Genomic DNA, 23,426 nt, shown 5'->3' on the forward strand with positions numbered 1-23,426 from the left:
GATCCACTATATTTCAGAGAGGAACAGTCTTAAAGCTGACCAGGATGCCCAGGAGTCGGGGAGAAAGGGAAGCCCTGCAGCAGGGACCACTCTCTCCAGCACTGTCATCCAGCCTCACTGCCAGGGTTGAGCCCTTTGCCCTGCGGTAAAACAATGACTCCCAGGCCATTAGTGCCCTGTGAGAATCTGCTGAAGTGTATACACCTGCTCTGTGCGACTCAGGAGCCATTAGCCTGGCTTAACCTAATCACTGGCAAGAGGAATGCAAGGGTCCTGACTCACGGAGTCCAATTGGAGCAGCTCTTATGTGGCATGTCCTCTGTGAGGCACAACGGGAAATAGGAAGATAAGTCAGACCAGGCTTCCATCCTCCAGGAACTGAGAGAATCAAAGGGGTGGTGTGAGATGTGCACACAAATAACTCAAATACAAAACAGACCACGAATGCTATGGGCAAAGGCCAAAGAAAAATCCCACTGGGAGTTCAGAGAAGGGACAGATCAGGGTGGGAATGAGCAAAGAGAGTAGTTCTGATGGAATAAATTTAAGGATGTGTAAAGAGGAGTCAGGTCAGATAAAGTTGGAGAAATGATTGACCTAGAATGCCAACCAAAGTGATTTAGACTTTCTACCAGGGGCATTACATAAGACTATGAAGGTTTTTGAGCCAGGGAGTGACATGTTCAGAGCTGTGATTCTAAAGGATTGATCTGGCAGTGGTGTTTGTGTTTGAGAATTCTGGAGAGGAGAGAAGATGAGAGGTAAGGAGAAGACTTGGGAGAAAGGTTCTTAATCTGAAATGGACTTTGATGGATATAAGAGTCTGACATCATTTGCATGCTACCTCTGCTCTTTTTAACCACATGAGCCAATAAGTTACCTAATTGTTTCAAACCTATTTTTTTCTCTCCAGTACAGAGTTGTGTATCCTAGTCATAAGTCATTCTAGTTCTTCTATGTGGGATGCTGCCACAGCATGGCTTGATGAGCAATGCGTAGGTCCACACCCAGGACCTGAACCAGTGATCACCGGGCCATTGAAGCGAGAGCGTGAACTTAGCCACTTGGCCACAGGGCTGTCCCAAAACCTATTTGACTTGTATTTTCTGTTACTTGCCCTTCTGGACCTCATGGATCTGAAGCAGGACAGAACACATACATTTCATGATTTGGTAAGGAAAGAGACAATGGTACAAGCTCAGCCCAGTGACCTAGCTTGGGAGGAGAGACAGGTTACCTTGCTGAGGTGGTTTGCTAATTCTAAATTTTTTCATTCTCCCTACCTGCCTTCCTCACCTCACAGAACCACCCTACCTGTAACTGCAAGTACCCAGAAGAAGCGAATGCAAAACCACACTGGAGGGAAGTTTTCACAATGCAGGGCACTTGAGGACTCTCTCAGTTAAAACAAAAGTAAATAAACAAAAAACCACCAACCATCACCAAAAAACAAGACAAAACCTCCTGCTGAAAATAACCTGTCAACAAAAAGGGAATCAACCACGCAAAAAAAGAAACTATCCAGAGAGGAGAGTTGGAATGCAAGAGAGAAAACACAGGACCCCAGGGACTACAGGCAAGAGCAGTCTCTGAGTGAGGTTACAAAAAAGAAGATCTAAAATAATAGAAGAGATAAAATAAGGACTAGAAACCCCAGAGCAAGAGCATTATGGAAAAAGAACCAAATAAAACTTTATAAAAACCATAATCATTGAAAATAAAAATGAAATGGATCAGTTAAACACCAGATTAGACATAACTGAAAAGAGAATTTAAAAAAAGAAGAAAATTTTGAAGAAACGTCCCCAAATATAGCCCAGAGTCAAATGGCCAGAAAATATGACTCTCTCTCTATAAAGGGATATGGAAGATAGAATGACAAGTCCAACATATTTCTGATAGGAATTCCTGGAGAGTAAAGTGGGGAAAGTAATGTTCAAAGACATAAACGTCTGGGGATTATCTAGAACTGAAGAAAGGCAAACATCTTTATATTGAAAAAGCACAAGTCCTAAGCAGAGTGAATAAATTCCTATCTAGCCATATGTGGTGAAACTACAGTATATCAAACACATAGAGAAATTCTTATAAGCAACCCAGAGACAAAAAGAAAATTACCTACAAAGGAACACAGAGTAGATTGATAGCAAACTTAACAACGAAAATGCACAACATAAAAAATTAAATAATATCATAAAAACAATGGCATCAACCTGGAATTTCATACCCAGCTGTAGTGGACATTTACTGTTTTGGCTACCCAGCTTCCAGGAACACTCCTCATCTGGAAGAATTCCTAGATAGACGGGAATCAAAGCCCCATTTCCCATGACACGTAGCTCCCCTCTATGTCCCCTGGCAGCTAGAGGACAGGCTCATGACTCTGTTAAAGCCAACTGGATACCCTTGAGAGAATGACTCCACGGGGGAACTAGGAGTGGTGGCATGGCAGCAAGTACCGACGGTGATGGCATCCAAACCACACTGTCCCTGTGACCAGGTCCGAGCTGGGCCCTGATTCCCTGAGTTGCATTCTCCTTCTTGTTGACTGGGTGAGTTCCCTGATACCCTTAAACTATTTTTCACTTAAATTAAGAATCTGCTCTATTCCATGTAATCAAGAGCCCTGACTAGCTAAATTATCATTTGGTTGTTATGGGGCAGAGTGTGAGTGGGGTTGCTCTCTCATGTAGGGTTGGTGAGCCCATCTTTCCGTTGAGGTATCTTCTAAGCAGAGACTGAAGGAACTTTGGGAATGAGGCATGAGGTCATCTGGGGGAAGAATAATCCATACAGTGGGAATGACAAATGTGAAGGCCCTGAGGAGGCAGCCTGTTTCACATATTCCAGGAACAGTCTGGCGCAGGCTGCTATGTGTTCATTGGAAACCATATCCTCTCTACCTCCTGGGTGCACAGCTATTTGACATTCCTCACTGCGGTTAAGTGTGGCCATGTGCCTGAGTTCTGCCCACGAATGTGGGGGAGAAGGGAGGTATGCCACCCCTGGGCCTGGGCCTCCTAAACACACCTGCAGCCCTCCACTCACTCACTTTCCTCTCCCACCAGCTGCATGCAAGGGTCTATCTTCTGAGGACTCCGAGGTCCTGATCCCCTTGCACTTATTCCATGTGCTGTTCTTCATCTGCATCCTTTATAATAAAACTGTAATCGTAAGTACTGGATAGCACTTCCCTGAGTTGTGAGTTGTTCTAGAGAATTATCAAACCTGGGGGGGGGGGTGGCTGGTTGTGAGAACCCCCGAATTTGCAGCCAAGTCAGACAGAAGTGCAGGTGGTGTGAGAACCCCACTTGGAGGTGGCATCTGAAATAAAGGCGTTGTGTTGGGGACTGTGCCCTTGAACTTGTGGGGTCTGTGGTCACTCCAGGTGGTTAGTGTGAGGACTGAATTGAATTGTAGGACACTGGGTTGGTGTCAGAACACAGACAGGCACAACTTCTGTGTGTCTGGATTCCCAGTGTCTCTTTCTGCTGGATGGAACCCAGATGATGCAGTGAAGGACGTCACCTCTACCTTCACCAACAGCGCTAGTTTCTGTGACCCTCCTGCAAATCTGACTCTCCCCATGCTCAACCAAGAGAACATTCTCCATAAGGACAGCTATTTGTTTTAAGGCTAGACACTGGCATTTTTGTTGTTAGGTAAAGACTGGGGCCAGAGAGAGGAAAGGGAGGAATTCAATTCTCCTGTTTTCCTTACTACAGACACTTTCAGGTCATGCTTAAATTTCCTTATAACTTCATATTAAGTGCTGGCAAAGAATGTATAAATATTTGTGAAGGTCAATGTTGCTCAAAATACTTGTGTCTGCTGCTCAGGGGTTTGTACCCTGGGTTCAGCAGTGGAATCGCGTTGCTATGCATTGTTCTGTTTTGGTTTGTAGCGATTGACAGACTGCAGAAAAACACTGTCGTCCCCTGCCCCTGCTCCCCGCCATGATACTTGTTTAAATGAGTGGTCTGGACAGGGTCAGTGAAAATTTATGCAGTCAAAATTTGACAGGAACATATCTGCTTCAGTGGGATAAAGGGAGGCAACACAGCTTTGTCCAAATAGGTTCACCATCAAGGGCAGGGCAGAGAAAAGAAGTCATAGAGCTGGAGAGATGCAAAACAAACCAACCAGACAACAGACCCATGGCTGATGAAACCATCCCCAAGAGCTGCAGTCCTTGGTCTGACCCATGGGCCCCCTGTGCCCGAATCATGAGAACCATCAGGGAGCGTAAGCACGCATCCCTGAGCCGCGAGTCAGAATCACTGGGAGTGGGTCCCCTGTGGCCCATATGAGTCTGCGGACACTAGAACTTGAGACACTGCCCTCCAGACAAGAGGCTCACACACAGGTGACAGCATTACCCCATTCACACACAAAATCTGTCCTCGGACACCAGGGCTCCCTGGGCATCCCTGGGATGCAGCTGCGGTCAAGACCTATCTTGGTTCCAAGAGAAACTTTTTCAAAGTTGAACACAGAAAGTGACATCTTGCCCTTCAATTATTCCACGAGATTCTTTGCCTTAAGAGTAGAGGGCAGGGCAAGTGCCCTACAGCCCCGCTGGGGTTCTGGCCGAGGCAGACCAGGCCCAAGGTGGTCGCCCAGAGTACTCAGGACAAGCAGGGGCTGGACATAGGTGGGTTTGGGCAAAAAACTGTTAGGTGATCAGGTGACAGAATCTAACAATCATAAAAGCCCCCAGGACGAATTTCTTCCATAACCAGAAGAAGGCAGCTCCCTAGTCTACTCAAACCGAGAGCAACAGTCCCCTCACCACGGAATTTCAAGCTTCACATTTATCAGAATATTGGCTGCCTTTAGCAGCATCGCTTCCCATTCCCCACTTTGTAAACTGCTTCAGGAGAGGAACCTTCAATCCTTCCTCTCTTCTCCAAATGAGCATGGCAAACATTTAAACATGGCTTTGAAGCGGGGACTCAAATTGGTCTCGTCTCACAGTGTGGGGCAGGGTGGTCCAGCCAATCATCTACCTTGGAATGAAGCATCAGCTCCACTAATGCTTCTGGCATCACTCTCCCCAGCCTCAGGTGTGTTATTATTTGTCGTTCGTCTGGGTTCCCAAGGGGCCAGGAACACCTGGGAGGTATTGGGAGGCCAACACAAGATGAGCCTTTGGAGGTACATTTGGAGTCTAGCTGATGGGCAGGAGGGTGTGGTGATCGAGCATCTTGTCCTGGCACTTCAGTGGCAACCTAATTCCCACATCTCAGAGGTTGCCTGGAGGCTGGGGATGGGGGTATCATTCACATCTGGGTGGGCCACCAGGGGCCCATGCTGCAGCTCCCACCACACACAGCTCTTCACTGACCACTTTTCTTCATCCTCATTCCTATTTTCCTGCCCCTCCCAGGCTCCCTCGTCCCACTCCAGTGCCTGTTTCATTTGTACGTTCCATGCAGGCTACGGCTAACCCCTAGAGTTTTCTTAGTCCTGGCTGGGAGATCTTTCTTCACTGGCCATGACCCTGACAGTCAGTTTCATTGGTGACAGCTGCTCCTCCCCAACTTTATGTCCCATTCTCCCTTCTGATGACGGAGGGGCATCCCACCTGTAGAAGAAAACTAATGGGGGGCCTGGCTGGGCCCATGGGACAGTAGGAGCTGCTCCATGAGCCCTAGGCACCCCGAGGCAAGCAGAACACTGCAGAGAAGCATCGCTCTCACACAGTGCAGTGAGGACAGGGTGCTCCTGACCCCGTCAGGAGCAGCCAGCTGGCCAGGCACCTCCTCATGGCATCCTTATCCCCAGGCAGTGACCACGTGCACGGCACACTTGCTCTGACCCCAACACGGAGGTCACATCCCACAGCCCTAAGGAGGACACCTGGGTTAATCCCGTCCAGCATCCCTTGTATCTGGTCCTCCTGAAAAGCCACATACAGATGCAAAGGAGCCATCTGATAGGAGAGCTTGGGCCCCACTGCTAGTTTAGTTCAGAAGCTGAATCCTATGTGGAGTGAAACGCAGGCTTCCCTTGCACCAAAGGCCAGGCAATTCTGAGGCAAATGAGCCTGGATGAGGAGGGAAAGGCACAGCAGTGATCCTGACTTTCAGGGCAGGCAACACCCAAGAAGGCTGCATGGATGGCTCGAGGGCCACCATCCCACTGGAGTTGGGGCCACACAGCCTGCCTGGGGACCCCAGGAAGGCAGCTGCACTGGAGTCGCAGCAGCCCAAGCTCAGCCCAGGTCCCAGGGATCCAGGCAGCCCACCCGCTGTCCTTTCCAACCCAAAGAGAGGAGGAGGAGAGAGAAACAAAGGGGAAGACATGGAGAGGGGAAAATGCAGAAACGAGAGAAAGTCAGGGCAACTGGAAAGTTCAGGTGAGAGAGAAGAGGAGCGGCTCCTTGGGCTGCGGTGGGCTCAGCAGGCCAGGAAAATATCGGTGCAGCAGAAGCTGGGCACACAGGGGCTCCACGCTGTATTTCTCAGCTTTTCTGAGCTCAGGCTGCAGTCTTCCCAGAGAAAACTTGTTTTTTAAAGGGAAGAATTCACGACTCTTATTTCCCTTCTCTCCTAGAATGACGAGGGCAGGGACAAAGAGCAGCTGTTAAAATGGCACCTCTGTCTTCACTCGTCTGGCCCCTCTTTCCATATCTCAGGGCCTTATCAGCCCGTCTTATCCGAGACAGGGAGTCTCTGGCTCCCACTGACCCCACAGAATCAACAGGGCCATTGAGAACACGCTGGAGGCAGCCCAGCTCCTTGTGCCACTGACACTATGGGACGCAAGGGGACCCATTGTGATTCCTGGGGTTGTGATTTCTGGTGTCAATAATCTCATAAAGTGTTGTGGGTGGGGGGCAGCTTGATTTTCAGAGTCTAGATTTTGTTTACAACCTGGATGGTGAGTACGAGAGGCAACGGGGCAGTTGTCCTTTGTCTCTCCAGGATTTCAAATCTCATGAGGCTCCATTTAATCTGGGGGGGACTTTGGTCCTTCTCAGCCTAGAAGAATATGGAGCTAAGTATCTTGAAAACAGACAAAGGCTCCCCTCAAAGACTGTGCTCTAAGGTACGACTGGCTGTGCTCCAAGTGCCTCTGCTCTGTTACTCCCCGGCTGAGTCCCCACCGGCCCTCTCAGGGGCTGGTAGTAGTTGGTGAATTATCAGGCATTTTGCAGCACATGTTTATGCCTCTCTGTCATTGCCTTTTAGCACTGCTGGCCCTTAGCACATTCACAAGGGGTGAACCCAAGGATGGGGAAGAAGGTCACCTTCCCGTCTGTTTCACTCCTTGATAACTTTTATCCTAATGGTGCCTAATGGCAAATGAGAGTCAAGTATTATAAATATGGAGTTTGAAACAATTCTAACTTTCGAATCCCTAATGCCATGCCTGTCCTCCACAGCTGTGGAGAATTAAGATTTGATTTCATTTAGAAGCCCTGAACAAACCTCAGCTTCTTGACTGAGACATCTGGAAGCCAAGCTTCAAGCCCTAAAATTTTAATTTAAGATTAAAATGACAAATTAAAATTCCCAACTTCTTTGAAGAACTGGAAACAACTAAATCACAGCCCTGACCCATGTCCGCTCTTCCCCAGTTTTGAATGTCCGTGGTGGGTCAGCCCACTCAGTTTGCACACCAACCCAAAGAAGCACATGCTGAACTATGGGGACACCTACCAGGAACTAAAAGGCCAAATTAAAAGTGATCTGTAAAAATGAGACCCCCTAGTCTGTGGACTGAAGTTCCCTAATTCTATAGCGAAAGATTTCATAGTCATAATAAAGTACCCAAACCATTGTTTTGCAAGCAACGAATTCTGGTTATCTTTCTTAAGCTGGAAGCATATTGAACGGTCCCAACTGGGAAGTTCAAGGGATAATAAGATACAAACTATCAAGAAGAAGGTCAATAGTACATCTAAAGGCACATTTTTTCCCAGGATCCTTAAAGAGACGTGTTTGGGTGGGTTGGAAAAAGATGGAAGAAGAAGTAACTCTAAGAAACGCTAACAGGAAGCACTGGAAGCAATGAAGGACTCACTGCAAAGGTCAGACAGGGTCTTGAGGAGTTGCTGGTCCATAGACAGTTGGCAGAGCTGGGTGATGGCAACACAAACATCAAAGACGAAAGAGGCCTAAGGGTCACCTAATCCAATTTTACATGAATTGCTAAAAGTGGCAGGAAATGTTTCCAAACTATCATCTGCCAAAACAAAGAACAATTCTAAGTCACAGAGTTGGCAGCCAGATGGTTGACATGGCCAAAAACTCAGACTCACCAGCTGATTTGAAATTGCATTAACTACCCCCTCTCCAAAGACGTCTTGGAAAGATCCTGAAAATTAGCTAGATCTGCATCTAGAATCACAACATGGAACCATCCTCAAAGGCCATTTGTTCACAGCCCTCATAACGGATTGGTCAGGTGGTGTCACAGTCCCACAGAAGACAAAATAATGAACCCCAAGGGAATGATGCTACAAAAGACGGTGAATGGCAGTAAGCAGAAGGAGACTACCAAATGGGAGCTGAGAACTCGAGGGCAGGGCGTCACAGAGCAGTGGGCTGACAGAAATGGAGGCTGGAAAAGAATCGCCAGATTCACTAGAATCCCCAGTGAGCCGCACAGCACGGCTTGAAGCAGCACTAGTAAAACATGTGTAAAAACGATAAACGATACTGTCTAGATGCTACCCAAGCCCACGGGAGAAGTGCAACGCGGCCAGCCTCCATCACTCACTCGGATCAGACAGCTGCAGAGAAGCAAGGGCAAGTGAAAACCATCCAGGCAGCCTTCGATCCAAACCCACTGTTCGGTGCATGTGTTTGGAAAGTCCAGCCTGAAGGCCAAGTACAGATGTTAGAGCAAATTGTGGTGGGCGGTGGGGAGGAGGTGCACGGGGCTCCTGGCCTCCTCCTTGTTGTGGCCTGGTCCAGCCGTCTCAGGCCTCTGCAGCTCAGCTCCAAAAATAGCCACATCTTTCCCTGCCGTGTTTCACCCTGATGACAGGCAATTTGAGGAACGATGTTCACTTCTTCACCCAGATGCAGGACACTTTCTGGTGGGCTTCTTCTGGGGGCGGTTATTTCAGGGGAGAGATATTAATTCCCTGGGAGCACCGTGTGGAAGAAGGGGGGCAGCAGAGGCAAAGGAATCTCTTCCCCAAAAGATTTACAAGGGGAGAGCGCTGCCTGCAGTCACGACAGGGACCCCGGCTTTTCATCTCAGCAGCATCCACCCGGCTCACGGAGGCCCAGCAACATCTGGCCCCACAGTGGCTGAAAAGAAAGAACCAACTGGACAGCCCATTTCTCTGGGTAGCAGGTCATCTTTCCGGAAATCTCTTCTGCGAGAGCAATCTCTCCTCTGAAGGTCCGCTCCCATGAACGACACGGATAAATAAAGAAGAAAGAGCCAAATACATAAAACCAGCACTTCAGTCAGCCTAACATGAGCAAATTCCTGGATCAGCTTGAGAGGGTCTTTGAAGATAGTGAGAGGGAAGGGGGAATCTTTTTGGTAATCCTTTCCTGGGGGTCTGGGCCTTTCAACAGGTGAGGTCAGAGGTACCTGTTACAGGCTCTTTAGTCTTAGAACTGCCAGAAGGAGCAAGGCAAATTTGAAAGTACTGGGTTGGGAGGTGGGACGTGGGAAGACCAAGAAAAAGCAGTTATATTTGCATCTTATTACAAATTAGATCAACTTTAAAATTCATATTTAATTTAAACTCATCAAATTGAAAAAAAAGTTGAAAGGAAGGGACTTGGGAAAGAATAATTGGGTGACAACAGCAGAGACAACATGTTTTCTCAATTTGAAAACACTGCTGTGTGTTTTGGGAGGCGGGGGAGGGGACGTTGAATAAATCAAGTGAAATTTTAATTTTAAAAAGCAATCAACATTTCAAGAGCTGCCTTCCTGTCTGAGGTTCCAGTACCAAGCTGACCACAGTTCATTAATGAGTTGAGGCCCTCCACCGGCCGACTCCATCACCACGCCCGGAAGGCAAACACGGGGATTATTAACTCTATTCGGCAGACTTCCTCTGAAGCGAATAAAGCAAAGCAATCATTTCTTCTTCTTCTTCTTTTTTTTTTAAACCCCAACCCTGACTGTTCCTCGTGGTAAACACAGGAACACCCATGCTGTGCAATGCTTCCAAGAAACACCAGGATGACAAGAAGCAAAATGTCACATCACACTGGGTGGTGGACCCTCAAGTTCCACATCCAAGTGACGGGGAAAAGAAATGGCTTATTAAGTCAGAACCTAAAAAGAAGACGTCTTTTCCCAAAGAAAAATTGGGTACTTTGGGGAGTTGCATCAGGTCTTTTTTTTAAACAATCGCCTGGAAGAATTAATGCATCTTCCAGAAGCGTCTTACATCCTTTCCAAGGATCCTAACACACACCCTGAGAACCTGCTCCCTACAGTTGGATGCAACTAATCTTTGAGCGCTATTATGAGCCAGATCAAATGCTGCCCATTTAATCCCAGCAAATTTACCAAGTATTCCTCATCCCCACTTCACAGATGAGTAAAGTGAAGCTGAAATGGATGAGGTTTGTCCAAAGTCACAGAGTAGTAACAAGGGAAGCAAGACCTCTGATGGCAGATCTCACAGCAAACCTTCAGCTGCATGCTGATTCCCGGGCTATTTAAACAGCCAAAGGAAACCTAGAACTTTCCAGGACTGGCTTAGAGTAAGATGCGTCTTGGGTTGAATTCAATACTTACTAGCCATGTGAGCTGGACGTCAGGAGGGAGCAGCTGTTGCCCCCTCCTTCGTGTTTTGATGAATGAACTTCCACGCCACTTCCTGAAAAGCCACAGCATGGGAGGGAACGTAGCTGAAGGACCACGGAATTGACACTCAGCAGTGGGAGCGTTTCCTCTTTCTTGCCCTTTGAGCCTGCCTGTTTAGGGCAAAATGGGGCGGACCCCATTCCCTAGTTCCAGGATGAGCACATGGCCCCAGCCTGGCTTTCTACTGGAGCTACCGTGAAAGAGATGCTCTCTTTCTGAAGTTGAGGTTGCCAAGGGTGATGAAATCCTGTAACTACTGGTTGCCTTCCTTGCCACCATGTAGAGATAGTCTTTCTGAGAATGCCACCAACAAAGGGAAACAGAAAAAGAGAGAGAGATTCCTAATCTCATCTGAGGCCCTGGCTCTAGCCATGCCCAAAGCTAGAACTCCTGAACCTCCCAGTTAAATGAACCAGTGAAATTTGTCACAGAGGGTTGTTTGAGCTGGCTTTCCATGACTTCCAGCCAAGAACACCAACAAATATAAGTCCATCTCATACAAATGTACAACGCTTATTTGTACATCAGAACCTCCAGGTGTATCGCAACTAGAAGAAAATCCAGGGGCTCTCAGGATCTTCATGTGAATGAAAAAAAGGGGTGGAGAAATCTTACCAAACAGGATGCTTTTCTGGAAAAACAGATACTCAGGACGTCTGCAGCCTGCAGACTCAATCTTTGGGTAACAAGCCCTCCCTCCTGATCACCCTAGGAACCCATCTAAATAACCAGTGATGGTGATGAGGCACCTGCAGGCCATTGTACTTGCTGTGCAGAAGCTGTGTGACATCTGAAACATTCAGCACGTCCTTTCTTCTCACTGAGACCTGAAAACCAACAAGGCTTCCTGGAAAAACATGCTTCACCAGCACCTACCTGAAGCACTGGAGACCCGCGACACGTCCTGGGACTGGGTGGAGCGATTGCGACTCTGCTGTCTGCGCCGGCCAGTGGCTGACCTCGTGGTGCGTACGTGGACCTCACTCACTTTGAAGAAGGCCACCATGAAAGGCTGCTTGTCATAAGGGCCATCTCTGCCCACCAGGCCTGCGGCTCGGGGGTTGATGCTGAGTCCTTGAATGCAAACCAAAGCAAGCCTCTCTTTATTCCACGGAAATGGATTCATGCAGCTACATCACTGGGTCTACCCCGCCTCCCAGGGGCTGATCATCAAGAACGAGCACAAGGGAAAAGTATCGTACATTCTCAGACCTCCGATGGCTCCCTCTGCACAGGCCAAACCAAAACACCCCTTCCAAAGTTCCGTGAATCAAAGCAAGGAGTGTGCGAACCCCCAGGCTCTCCCATTTCTGCTAGGCTTTCCCCTTCATATTCATTCTTTCTTTCTGATCACATACCTCCCAATCAGCCAGGCACCTTCACAGGCAGTGTGTGCCCAGACTGAGGGCCTGTGAGGGGACCCTGAACTGCTGAGCTTTGATGCTGCAGGAGGAGGGGGTTCTGGAGAGTTCCTCGCAAACCTACTCAACAGAATTTTGACTATGCTCCCATCTTTCTCTTTATCGCAACATCCTGCGCCTGCCTCTGCCTATGACAGCTGTCTTCCCATTGTTACTTTTGGAACCTTGACCACCTAACCGTCTCCAAGGCCTTTCCAGGAGGCCTCAGGGAAAGGTTTTGCTTTTCAACAGCAGTTATGAGGGAACAGTTAATGCAGTCATTCTAGAACCAAGGACTCAACTGTGAGCCATGGTTCTACCACAACGGTTGCAAAGGAAGTAAATGAGGACGACCGTTGGCCCGATTTTGGCAAACTTACCATCCCGAGTCACCACGCTTAGCTGAAGCCCCATGTTGTGCTGTGGGGTCACGACCCACAGATTGCTAGTGGCCGTGATGTCAAATTCCAGCCAGCCTTCTTCAGAGGCCCACACCATGCGGGTGTCCAACAAAAATAGGTCCGAGTCTCTGAAAGAAAGGAAAGATGGCATGGTGAATAGCACACTGCCCCCTCAGCTCATTCTCCCTCCATCCTGCCCCAGGGTTAGAATAAAAAATGCCAAAGGCGGATCAGGTCCCCCTGTGCAGCACCTCCACAGGTGCCCTGCCGTAGCTCCAACTGGCATGATGTCACACAGGAGATACGCACGACACAACCTGGAGAGAAATGAATATGCGTTGGGGCCCTTCCCAGAAACCGGCTTTCTCCCCAACACAACAGGATCCCTCAGCTTCCCTGAAAGCCTTGCTATGGATGCTCGTGCCAAATCTTTCTTGCAATTAGGGTAAATTAGAAATAAATAAATAAATAAAGTCATACCGTTGCTTACTTTATGGCTAATGAACTCTAAAAAGAGAGAAAGTTGGGGGGGGGCAGTGAGGAAAAGGATCTAGAAAATATTAAAATCAGGATCAAGATGAGCATTTACAAAGTTGTGTTTTTTTTTAAATTAGGATCTGACAGTCTTCACATGTTAGTTCCTGTGAAATAAGGAGAAGCAAGAAGCTACTTCATCTTTCTGAGTAATCATCAGTTCTTTTCTTTTAATTAAGACCTTTGAATGGTCTATGGTGAGTGTGGAGGCCTTTCTCGTGCGGCCTGTGTAACCGTGGGTGTATGCTGAGTGATTTTAAAGTCGACCCAGCACAGCTGTGAGCCACGGCTGGGGTTCTCGGAGGCAAATTCAGAGAGTCCATTCCTTCCATTGGGCTCCACAGGGAATATTTTCATACTTTTTACAGTTTTCAACTAATGTAACCCTAGGGGCTGTGGGAAGATGGAGTGAGGGTTTCTTCCTGCTCACCCACGTGTCGTGACAGAAAAGTGCTAGAGATGGTCACCTGCGTGTGTTGCAAGGATGCTCTGAATCTGAGTTGACATCCCAGGGTAACTGGCATGAAGTGGCCTGGAATTTCCATGATGGAAAGGGGGCTATTTTGGCCCTGGAAAGATTCAAATCTCCTGGCGCTGGAAATATTTTGCTGCAATATCTTACAGGATAGAAAAATTACTAGACTTAAATACTAAATTTAAGACTGAGCATCACTTTACTAACACTGTACATTTAAACTGGTTATAAAGAGCTTTTATATGCTTTCCTTTCTCAGTCCTTACAACAGGCCTGAAAGCTCACTAGACCATCAGTATCCCCATTTTACAGCCAGCGAAAGGAACACTCGGACACGATGTTACAGATACGTGGCCAAGATCAAAAGCTAGTAAGTGAAAGAACTAGCTAGTGAAAAGAAAGTAAGTGGAGTCAGGGTTTTCCATAATGACAAACTGCCTTTTGAGATTATTACAAAAGACAATCTGAGACAAATGAACAAAATTTATCTCATTTGCAAGGCCAGTGAAACATCCGAGTTAAAAATTTTAGATTTCTCCAAGAGAACCAACTGTTCCTGTTTACACGGCTTAGAGTTAGAAGGAAATTCTATTGTCATCTTTTCCAAGCTTGAAACAGTAGGTGCAGCTCACAGGAGTTTACTCAGCTGCCGAACAGAATCCGTGGGGCTGCACTCAGGTCTGCCATCTTTAATGCGTCTCCGACGTGCATGTGTCACACCCCCTGTTGACAAACTACCCCCCACGACTGAGGTAACTGTGAGTGGGCAGACAGGAGGTGTTCATGGAAAACAGCAAGAGGGGATTTGCAAGGCCAAAGCTTTGAAGTTCAGATGTAAAAAGACATAAACTCTGTTCTGGAAGGTCGGAAAAGACCCTTATCCAGAAATAACACAGACACTATGAACAGCACTGTGGGAAAAGCAGCCCTGGTCCCAAAGATAGCGCAAGACATAGTCATGTCAGAGCAGCATCCGCTTGAAAGAAGTGCCTTGAGAATCCCAGGGCATGAGGCTGCCCTTGAGGAGAGGATCAGTGTATGGACCTGCTGCCAACAGTCACTTGTCGCTATTTACAGAGCTTCCATGATGCCAGTGGCACATAATTTTAGGGACTTGTAATAAGGACACCAAAAATATATTCCAGAATATGAGTGCAGCATAGCTGATAGAATGAGCTTTCATTTTTAAAAAGTAGGGATTATGTTAAAGGAAATGGGAGTCTATTACAAGAGAAACTGGGGGATATGACAGAAGACCATCTTCCAAAAATAGGAGAGAGAAAAGGAGAAAAGAGGGGAAGGAGCTGACTGCAAGAAGGAAAACATGAATCAAAAGCTGAACGTGGGGCTCAGAGGGAAGAGCGTTGATAAGAAGGAGTAACAACCACGACATGGAAGAACTGAGATCTACAGGGTGAGTGGGGATTAGTGGACCCGGGGAGCCAAGCTTCTAGCCTGACGCCGCTCCTGAGTCACAGTGGGGGACCCAGGAATTCGTGGTGTTTGTCTGCCACACTTGCTGACTGCACGATGAGGATGCCGCTGGTCCTTGCTGCCTAGAGACCTGGGGGTCTACCAGATGAGCTGGGAAGGATGGAAACTGTGGTTCACTGACAGTGAGACAGTCTCAGATTTAGATGTTTAGGTCTAGGATGCTCGGGTCGCTTGGAAGGGAGGCGAGGTAGAGCACGGACTTAAAATAAGTGGAGTAAATGGACAAAGTAACAATGCATATTTACTGCGCGCTTTCAATATGTAGGCGTGTGCCCAGAGCCCCTCCTCTATTCCCCAGGAAGCCCAAAGAAACAGGTCTGATTATTGCATCTCTTCTACAGCTGAGGACATGGAGCCTAGAGAGGGTAAGGCATTAAGTGGGATGACCAGAACTTAAATCAGAGCCCAGGCTCTTAGCCACCTCATATCTAAAAAGCAGAGTCAAAACAAGTACAGGGCACAGGTTGAAAATACTGAGCAAGGGCTGTGAATAAGGGAAGGGATCAAAATCTACTGCACATAAACGCCAACGTCAGCTGGATACAGAAAACACGCTAAGATACTCAGGGCTGGCACAGGATCAGAAACTACAAGGGGGTTCTCATATCAGGGTCAGGGTAGGAAGGGGTGAAAGGTGTGCACAGGAAGGGACACGGGATGTCTGATGCCTGCTGGTGGAACTCCAGTGGCCTTCCCAGTCTCACCCTACGCCTCCTGATAAGCAGAATGCTCTCTGTCTACACTGAGAACACCACTGACACACTGACACAGCCAGGTTGAGGAACTTTTAAAAAAAGAATTACAGCTTTAAGGAACAACTTTGCTGGCTCACCCTCAACACTTTCAATAATTCAGGTATTTGAAAGAGACTATTCATGGCAAGTCATTCAAACGTGCTGGTCTGACCCACATCTATTTGCTTTTCTTCAGTGACACAGCCTTCTTAGTCTGTGTCAAGAAAGAGACAGAATTTTGAATGAATTCATTGCCTATTTTGTTCTCAACCAACTCACAGATCCCCACGTTTCATGATGAATATGCATTCCACCTTCCAGGATGCAGTAATGTGTCCCACCCCAGGGCATGCATTTCCTCATATTGTGATCACCAGGGCAAATGAAGTTCTTAACAAGTAATAAGCCTAACAAGAGATTTCTAGAAATTTTCAAAAATTCACCCTCAGGTTAGAGTTGACTGACAGCAAGCCATTCACAAGACTGGCAGTACTGGTGCTTGTGGGAGAGGTCAGCCCCGTGACCTCGGAGGCACAGCCTCCAAGGCACCTGCCCATGTTGATGATACTCCATCAGGCAAACAGAATGGATCTTTCTGTTCTTCACCTTGGAGGAGGGCAGGAGGCGTCTGAGCTCCTGGTGGCCTGGCTTTGACCTTTCCTGACAAATGGCACCCATTAGGGTCACAGTGCCCCAGATGAAGTGCACCTCTGCTCACTGCTAGTCATTTTACCAGAAAACTGTTCTTGATAAAGTGGAATTTCTAAGTCTGAAGCAAGCAGATGTATGAAATATTTGAAAGGTGAGTCTGTGGTCTGGTTTCTTTATTTCTTCATAACATATTCCTTTGCCATTTGTGTGTCTGGACTAAATGGTAAACTGAGATACAAAACAACATTCTTACACTGACCAACTCTACACAAGGAAAATTCAATTTTCAAATAGAATGAAAGTCAAAAATCAATCATTTTAGAATATTAGTAAAGAAAGACTTTTGACTTTTTTCTTATGTAATGCATCATATATAGAGGATTATGTCCAAACTTTTACCACTAAAAAGACAGAAAAGGAATAGCGAAATAGAGCTCTACAAATCAGAGTAAACTGTTACATACAAGCACAGATTTGAGTAACAAGAGTGAACGAACATCTGTATTATATAATTGGCTAAGCTCTTATCAATTCTATGCCACTTGATATTAGCCAATTTTCACCTCAAGGGCTAGCATGGTATAAGGAGACGGTTCAAATATCCAAGGTCCCTTAGCTCTGAAAGAGACATTCATCTTCAATAAGCCAGTACAAATCACTTTGCTGTCCGAATATTAACACAGCAAGCCCTTCCGTGGTGTTTACTGCTAACTGCTTGTACATATGTGAACTCCTCACAGCTACCATGAGAGGCAAATACTATGAACACCATCACAGGTTTACAGATGAGGAAACTGAGGCACAAAGAGGCTCAGTAGCTTGCTCACAGTCATACAGCCAGTAAGTACAGAGCTGGGATTTGAACCCAGGCAACATGGCTCAAGTATTGCATATGCTCTTAACCATCACAGCGGTGGTTCTCATGTTCACCCTGCATTGGAAGCCCCTGGGGGGCTTGTTGACACACAGGCTGCTGGGCCTACCCCCAGATTTCTGGGGTGGAGCCTGAGAATTTGCATTTCTAACAGGTTCCCAGGTGATGCTGATGCTGCCGGTCCGGGGACCACACTTCAAGAGCGATTGACCTACAGCATACTCCCTCTCTCTTAAATATGAGTAGCATGCCCTTCACCTGCTTTTCAGACTTAAGGTTCAAAGCTATCTGCCATAAAGATTTCTTGCTCCTCTCCTTAAAAGAGTGCAAAGCAAATGTAGGCTGCTCCACAAGGAAATGTTTGAGTGTCCTATGGATTGATCTTACCCCTGGGGAGGTATCAAGTTAGACTCATACTCAGAATCACAGATAAGATCAAGTTCAAAGTAACAGAACTATTAGAAGACTTGCTTCTATGTGTCCAACACACGGAGACAGGGGGAAGGAGGAAGATTACTTAAATTCACGGCTACCTAACCTGTCCTCTTTGACCACATGAACAAAATAATGTCCCCATCCCCTGGGGTATACTCCAACGTCCCTAGTGATCAAGCACAGGCTGAATGAGGAGTTCTGCCACCCTTCAAACATGTTACATACAAATCTTATATGTTTTAGTTCTCATCACCAATTTGAGATTTCCATACCCTTGTCCAACAGGGGGAAATAAAACAGTAAAAATACGGTTAACTTGTGATTCAAAAAAGAAAGATGTTCCATAAAAATAATCTTAACCACTACCATGGCCTATCTCCCACAAAGCTGGACAGCCTGGTAAGGAGATGCATGCAACCAAAGCAATCTGTTTCTGGGAATGAATAATACAGAAGGCATACTTTCCAGAAATAAAACCTGTTTTCTTTTCTCTTCCATGTTTACCAAGTGGATAAAGAGTTCCCAAACAACAATTTATCCTGCCCACCACACCCGGACTTCCTCTATCCTCCAAATTCAGCATTCTTTTGAGTGTATACAATTCTTTATGATAATTTTTAACTCCTCTCTGTAACATTCTCTTCTACACCGTGCCTTTGCAAAGAACAGAACATAGACAGGCTGAGGAATAAGTCTTGGTAGCTTCTTGAAGCTTTTATTTTTTTAAATTTCAGGTAGATCATTCTAGGTATGAGGAGTATGCATTTGACTAGGAAGATGAAACTAACTAGTTACATAACCTGAGCTGTGGGTCAGTTGTATTATCCCTTCGTCAGAGGCAAAGGAACAAATACTGAAAAGGTCAATGCTTGCCTGGGGCCCACACAGAGTGTGCCAGAGATTGTCAAGCCAGCAGTAAGATTTCAGGAGTCCCTGAGGATCATACCTATGAAAACCAGATACAGAAAGAGAAGCAGGTGTGGCTGGGCCTGGTGATAAAAGGCTTTGATTTTCCTCTGCCCAAACTACAATAGAGTTCTCCCATCCCGGCTTTCTATTAATTTGCCCTTCTCTTCAAAAAAGAAAACAGTTTCAGGTATCTCACACTTATCTCACTGAACATAAAGGTTCCCGTCACTTCACTTCAGCAGGCAGCACTGAAAATCCAACAGAATTCATAGAACAGTTTCTAAGACATGCTTTTCTAAGGAAACTGCCCTCTGAGATCCTGGAACTGAATCAACCACTGGGTTAAGGTCATGTTTCCAGAACTACACCATTTGGTTAACGAGTCGAACATCAACATTTGTGGGGATTTGCTATAAAGATTTCTAAATAAGAATAATAAAAATACCATCCTTCACAGATGTATGTTTCTTGCTCTGATGTATCAAAGTAACACTTCCACAAGGAACAAGTTAAAAAACAAAACTATTTGAAGTCATCTGAGAGCAACCAATACAGACAACACTTGATGGGTCAAGATCTCAGAGGGAAGGAAAAGGCGTTGAGGTGAGCCCTGTATTTGTTGTTGCCTTTTCATCTGAGGGCATTTGTCAACTCCTGGCATGAGGGACAGATGCCAAACAGAAAGGAGGAGCAGCCTAGAGCCTGGAGCAGTATCACTGGCTGGGGATGACTGGAGTTTAAGGCAGCTGGGAATTAAAGGGCTAAGGTCCCAGAGGAAAGGGGCTGCATAGAAGTGAGCTCATAAAAGTGATCTCATAGAAGTGTGGGTTCACTTCCTGTAGGACCTTGGCTCTCAAAGTCGTGGCTGCCTTGAACTCCAATACTTCCATTTGAGATATTCACCAAATATTAAGCTGGGTATGCATGAAGTAAGAAGCTGAGAAAACAAGCAGAAAAAACTGCTTAGAAGACAAAAACCAAAGTGGAGTTTTTGGCAGTCTCACATTGCTGGGGAGTTGAAATTAGAGTTCAGAGCCCACCAAGGAAGACAGGCTCTGGTAAACATCCTAGACCTTCAGCTGAGATTTCTAAAGGGCTAAAATCTAGGAGAAAGTGAAAACCAAAAACAGACAAACCTTAACTCATCCTGAAACCCAGCCTCAATTAGAACAAAAAGAACAAGGTGATCTGCCTGCATTTTATCTGCTTTCCAAAGAAAATAAGATCTAGTCTGGAAGGAGATAATATCTGGAATTGTTTTTCATAATTTCCAGTATTTAATTAAAAAAAATTATCAGACATGCCAGGAAATAAAACCAAATGAGGGAAGATCAAGAGAACAAACAGATAATGGAAATAGAACCATAGATGATTCAGATAATAAAGTTATTAGACAGGATCTTTGAATCTAGCCTTATATAAAAAGGATAATAAATCACAAGTTGGGCATGTTCCAGGGATGTGAAGTTGGTTTAACATTAGAAAATGAGTTAATGTAGTATATTGCATTAATAACACTATAAAGGAGAAAAATCATATAATCATGCCCCCAAATTGGAAAAAAATTGATAAAATTCCACACCAATTTCTAATTTTCAAAACTCAGTAAACTAGGAATAGAGGAGAATTTCCTTAATCTAATAAAGAGTATCTACAAAAACACTTATAGCAAACATCATATTTAATAGTGAAATATTAAATCTTTCCCTCCTTCAATTAGTAATCTGACAGAGATTTCCAATTTGAGGTTAGAAATCTGAATGGAATTCACCATTGTACTGGATGTCCAGCCAGCACAAGAAAACAAGAAGAGATTGGTGTCAAGATGGTGCCATAGGTGGACTCTGAACTCACCTCCTCCCATGAACACAACCAAGTTATAACTACTCTTGGAACAATTACCCCTGAGAGAGAACTTAAAACTGGATAAAAAGAACCCCTACAACAAGGGACAGTCCTGATTGAGGTGGAAGAGGCATAAATTCCTTCTGGAGAGAAAAAAGCCATCTTTGCGAGCTGCAGAGTTCCACAGCTGGCTGGGAGAAATCGCAAGGTATGCAGCCTTCCCTGGAGGAGTAGGGGATCTGAGCAGGGGAGCCTTACCACTATAAGCATCCTTCAGACTCAGTACAACTGAGACGAGTGTCATAATATCTGGCTTTGCTGGTTATTAACTTCAACATAGCATAACCCTAGAAAAGCTATTGGATATAAGTGATAAAAAGCCAGTTCTTAAAGGGCCCATGCACAAATTCACCCATTTCAGAAAGCAACCTAAAATCACCAGAAAGAAAGGTGCACAGTCCTTTGGTGAAAAGAGACTCACCTGATAGGCTCTGGGTGCATCTCAGTAAGAGGTGACTCTCCAGGGACAGAGACACTGGCAGCAGCCATTATTGTGACTGAGTACAGGCATGCTGGCAGACACCACTGGAGTTCTTCCCCTGGCCTGTTGGCCCAGAGGCTGCTCTGCCCACTAGAGCACTGATTTAATCCAGCTCAGCCAGGGGAGGCAGCCCACCCTAGGGACTGGTCCCACTTGACAGCAAGCCCTCAGGCAACTTGTCAGCCTGCATAGACTGGGTGTCTTGATCCTCTACAGGCAGGCAGATGAATCCACCTCTGTCTGGGGGGGGGGGGGGGGGGGGGGCATGCGTGAGAAGCAGGTGGAGCATGTGGGGACCTCTGTAGTGGGGTGACTGGGTCTGATTCAGGGGGTTAGGATGTGTGCACGGGCCAGGACTGTGTTGATGGTGTGTGTGGACCTGCTTATCAGTGGCAGAAGATCTGTGCTTCTCAAACAGCCACATACAGGATTGGCCCTGCCTTCCAAAGCCTGAAACAATTGGGTGCTCCTGTGCCTGGGGCTAGCCCCACTCAGCTGCAATCCTGAGAGCTGACCTTCAGCAATTGTAAGCCCAAACCTAGCAACAAGGCACGCTGGAGGCCTACTCACTTTACAGAAAAACAGCAACAGGAATGTGCTATTAGATCTTGCTGCCAACTGTGCTGGGGCTCCCCAAACCCAATAAAGTGACTAAAGGGTCCAAGGCAGCCACACACAGCTGAGCTTTACAACCAGCCAGCCAGGGAGATGGCCTAAACTCCCTGGGCACCTGCAGCAAGAGCAACCCTGCCACAACACAAGGACACATGTAGCCCACACAGGGGACATTCCTGGAACATTTGGAACTGGTGACAAGAGGGAAGCACACTGCCCAGCCTCATAAGGCATCTCTTACATAAGGCTACTTCTCTAAGATCAGGAGACATAGCTGACCTACCTAATACACAGATATAAGCACAGAGAAAGAGACAAAATGAGGAGGAGGCAAAGGAATACGTTCCAAGCAAGGGAACAGGACAAAACCCCAGAAAAAGAACTAAATGAAACAGAAATAAACAATCTACCTGCAAAATAGTTCAAAAAAAATTCTTAAGGATGCTCACTGATCTTGGGAGAAGAATGGATGAATACAGTGAGAACATCAACAAAGAATTAGAAAATATAAAAAAGAACCAATCAGAAATGAAGAATATAATATTGGAAATGAAAAATTCACTAGAAGGACTCAATAGCAGAGTACATAATACAGAAGAATGGACCAGCGAGCTAGATAAAATACTAGAGGAAGTCACCCAAGCAGAACAGATAAAAGAAAAAAGAATTAAAAAGAATGAGAACAGTCTAAGGGAACTCTGGGACAACCACCAAGTACACTAACATTCATATTATAGGTGTCCCAGATGGAGAAGAGAGAGACAAAGGGGCAGAGAATCTATTTGAAGAAATAATAGCTGAAAACTTTCCTAACCTAAGAAAGGAAACAGACATCCAGGTACAGGAAGCATAGAGAACACCAAACAAAATAAACCCAAAGAGGCCCACACCAAGATACATTGTAATTAAAATGTCCAAAATTAAAGACAAAGAGAGAATCCTAAAAGCTGCAAGAGAAAGGCAACAAGTGACATACAAAGGAAACCCCATAAGGCTATCAGCTGACTTCTTGGCAGAAAGCTTACAGACTAGAAGGGAATGCCATGATATATTTAAAGTGCTGAAAGGAAAAAACCTACAGCCAAGAATACTCTACTCTACCCAGCAAGGTTATCATTCAGAATGGAAGGAGAAAGAAAGAGTTTCCCAGATAAGCAAAAACTAAAGGAGTTTATCACCAAGAAACCAGTTTTACAAGAAATCTAAAGGGACGTATTTAAGTGGGAAAGAGAAGACAAATAGGAATAAGAAAATTATCACCAAAAAAAGGCAATAAAATCACTGGTAAAGGCAAAAATACAGTAAAGGTAGCAGATCAACCACCTATGAAGATAACATGAAGGTCAAAAGACAAAAGTACTAAAATTACTTATTTCAATGATAAGAGGGTAATGGATACACACACACAAAATAAAAGGTTAGATATGACTTCAAAAACATAAAATGTGGGAAAGGGGGAGTAAAAGAGTAGAGCTTTAGGAAGAGGTCAAACTAAAGAGACCATCAACTCAATATAGATTGCTATACATGTAGGTTACTATATATGAACCTCATGGTAATCACAAACCAGAAATCAATAATAAATACACAAATAATTAAGAGAAAGGAACCCAAACATAATACTAAAGAAAGACATCAAACCACAAAAGAGAAGAGAGCAAGAGAAGAAGAAAGGAACAGAGAATAACTACTAAAACACTCAGAAAAAAGTAAGAAAATGG

At 45.7% G+C, this 23,426-nt stretch overlaps 1 protein-coding gene across 1 annotated transcript in view; it reads right to left on the reverse strand.

Annotated features, from left to right (window-relative positions):
* The window catches only part of BMP6 (bone morphogenetic protein 6), a 153,637-nt gene that overhangs the window by 3,090 nt on the left and 127,121 nt on the right, over window positions 1–23,426 (reverse strand). Inside the window, exons 3-4 of the mRNA XM_046640006.1 lie at window positions 12,578–12,726; window positions 11,674–11,871 (exon numbers count right to left, since the gene is read on the reverse strand). Of these exons, the coding sequence (XP_046495962.1) occupies window positions 11,674–11,871; window positions 12,578–12,726 (347 nt within the window). The remainder of the gene's footprint in view (window positions 1–11,673; window positions 11,872–12,577; window positions 12,727–23,426) is intronic.

The sequence above is a fragment of the Equus quagga genome, chromosome 15, assembly GCF_021613505.1.
Source record: "Equus quagga isolate Etosha38 chromosome 15, UCLA_HA_Equagga_1.0, whole genome shotgun sequence".
NCBI classification, from domain to species: domain Eukaryota; kingdom Metazoa; phylum Chordata; class Mammalia; order Perissodactyla; family Equidae; genus Equus; species Equus quagga.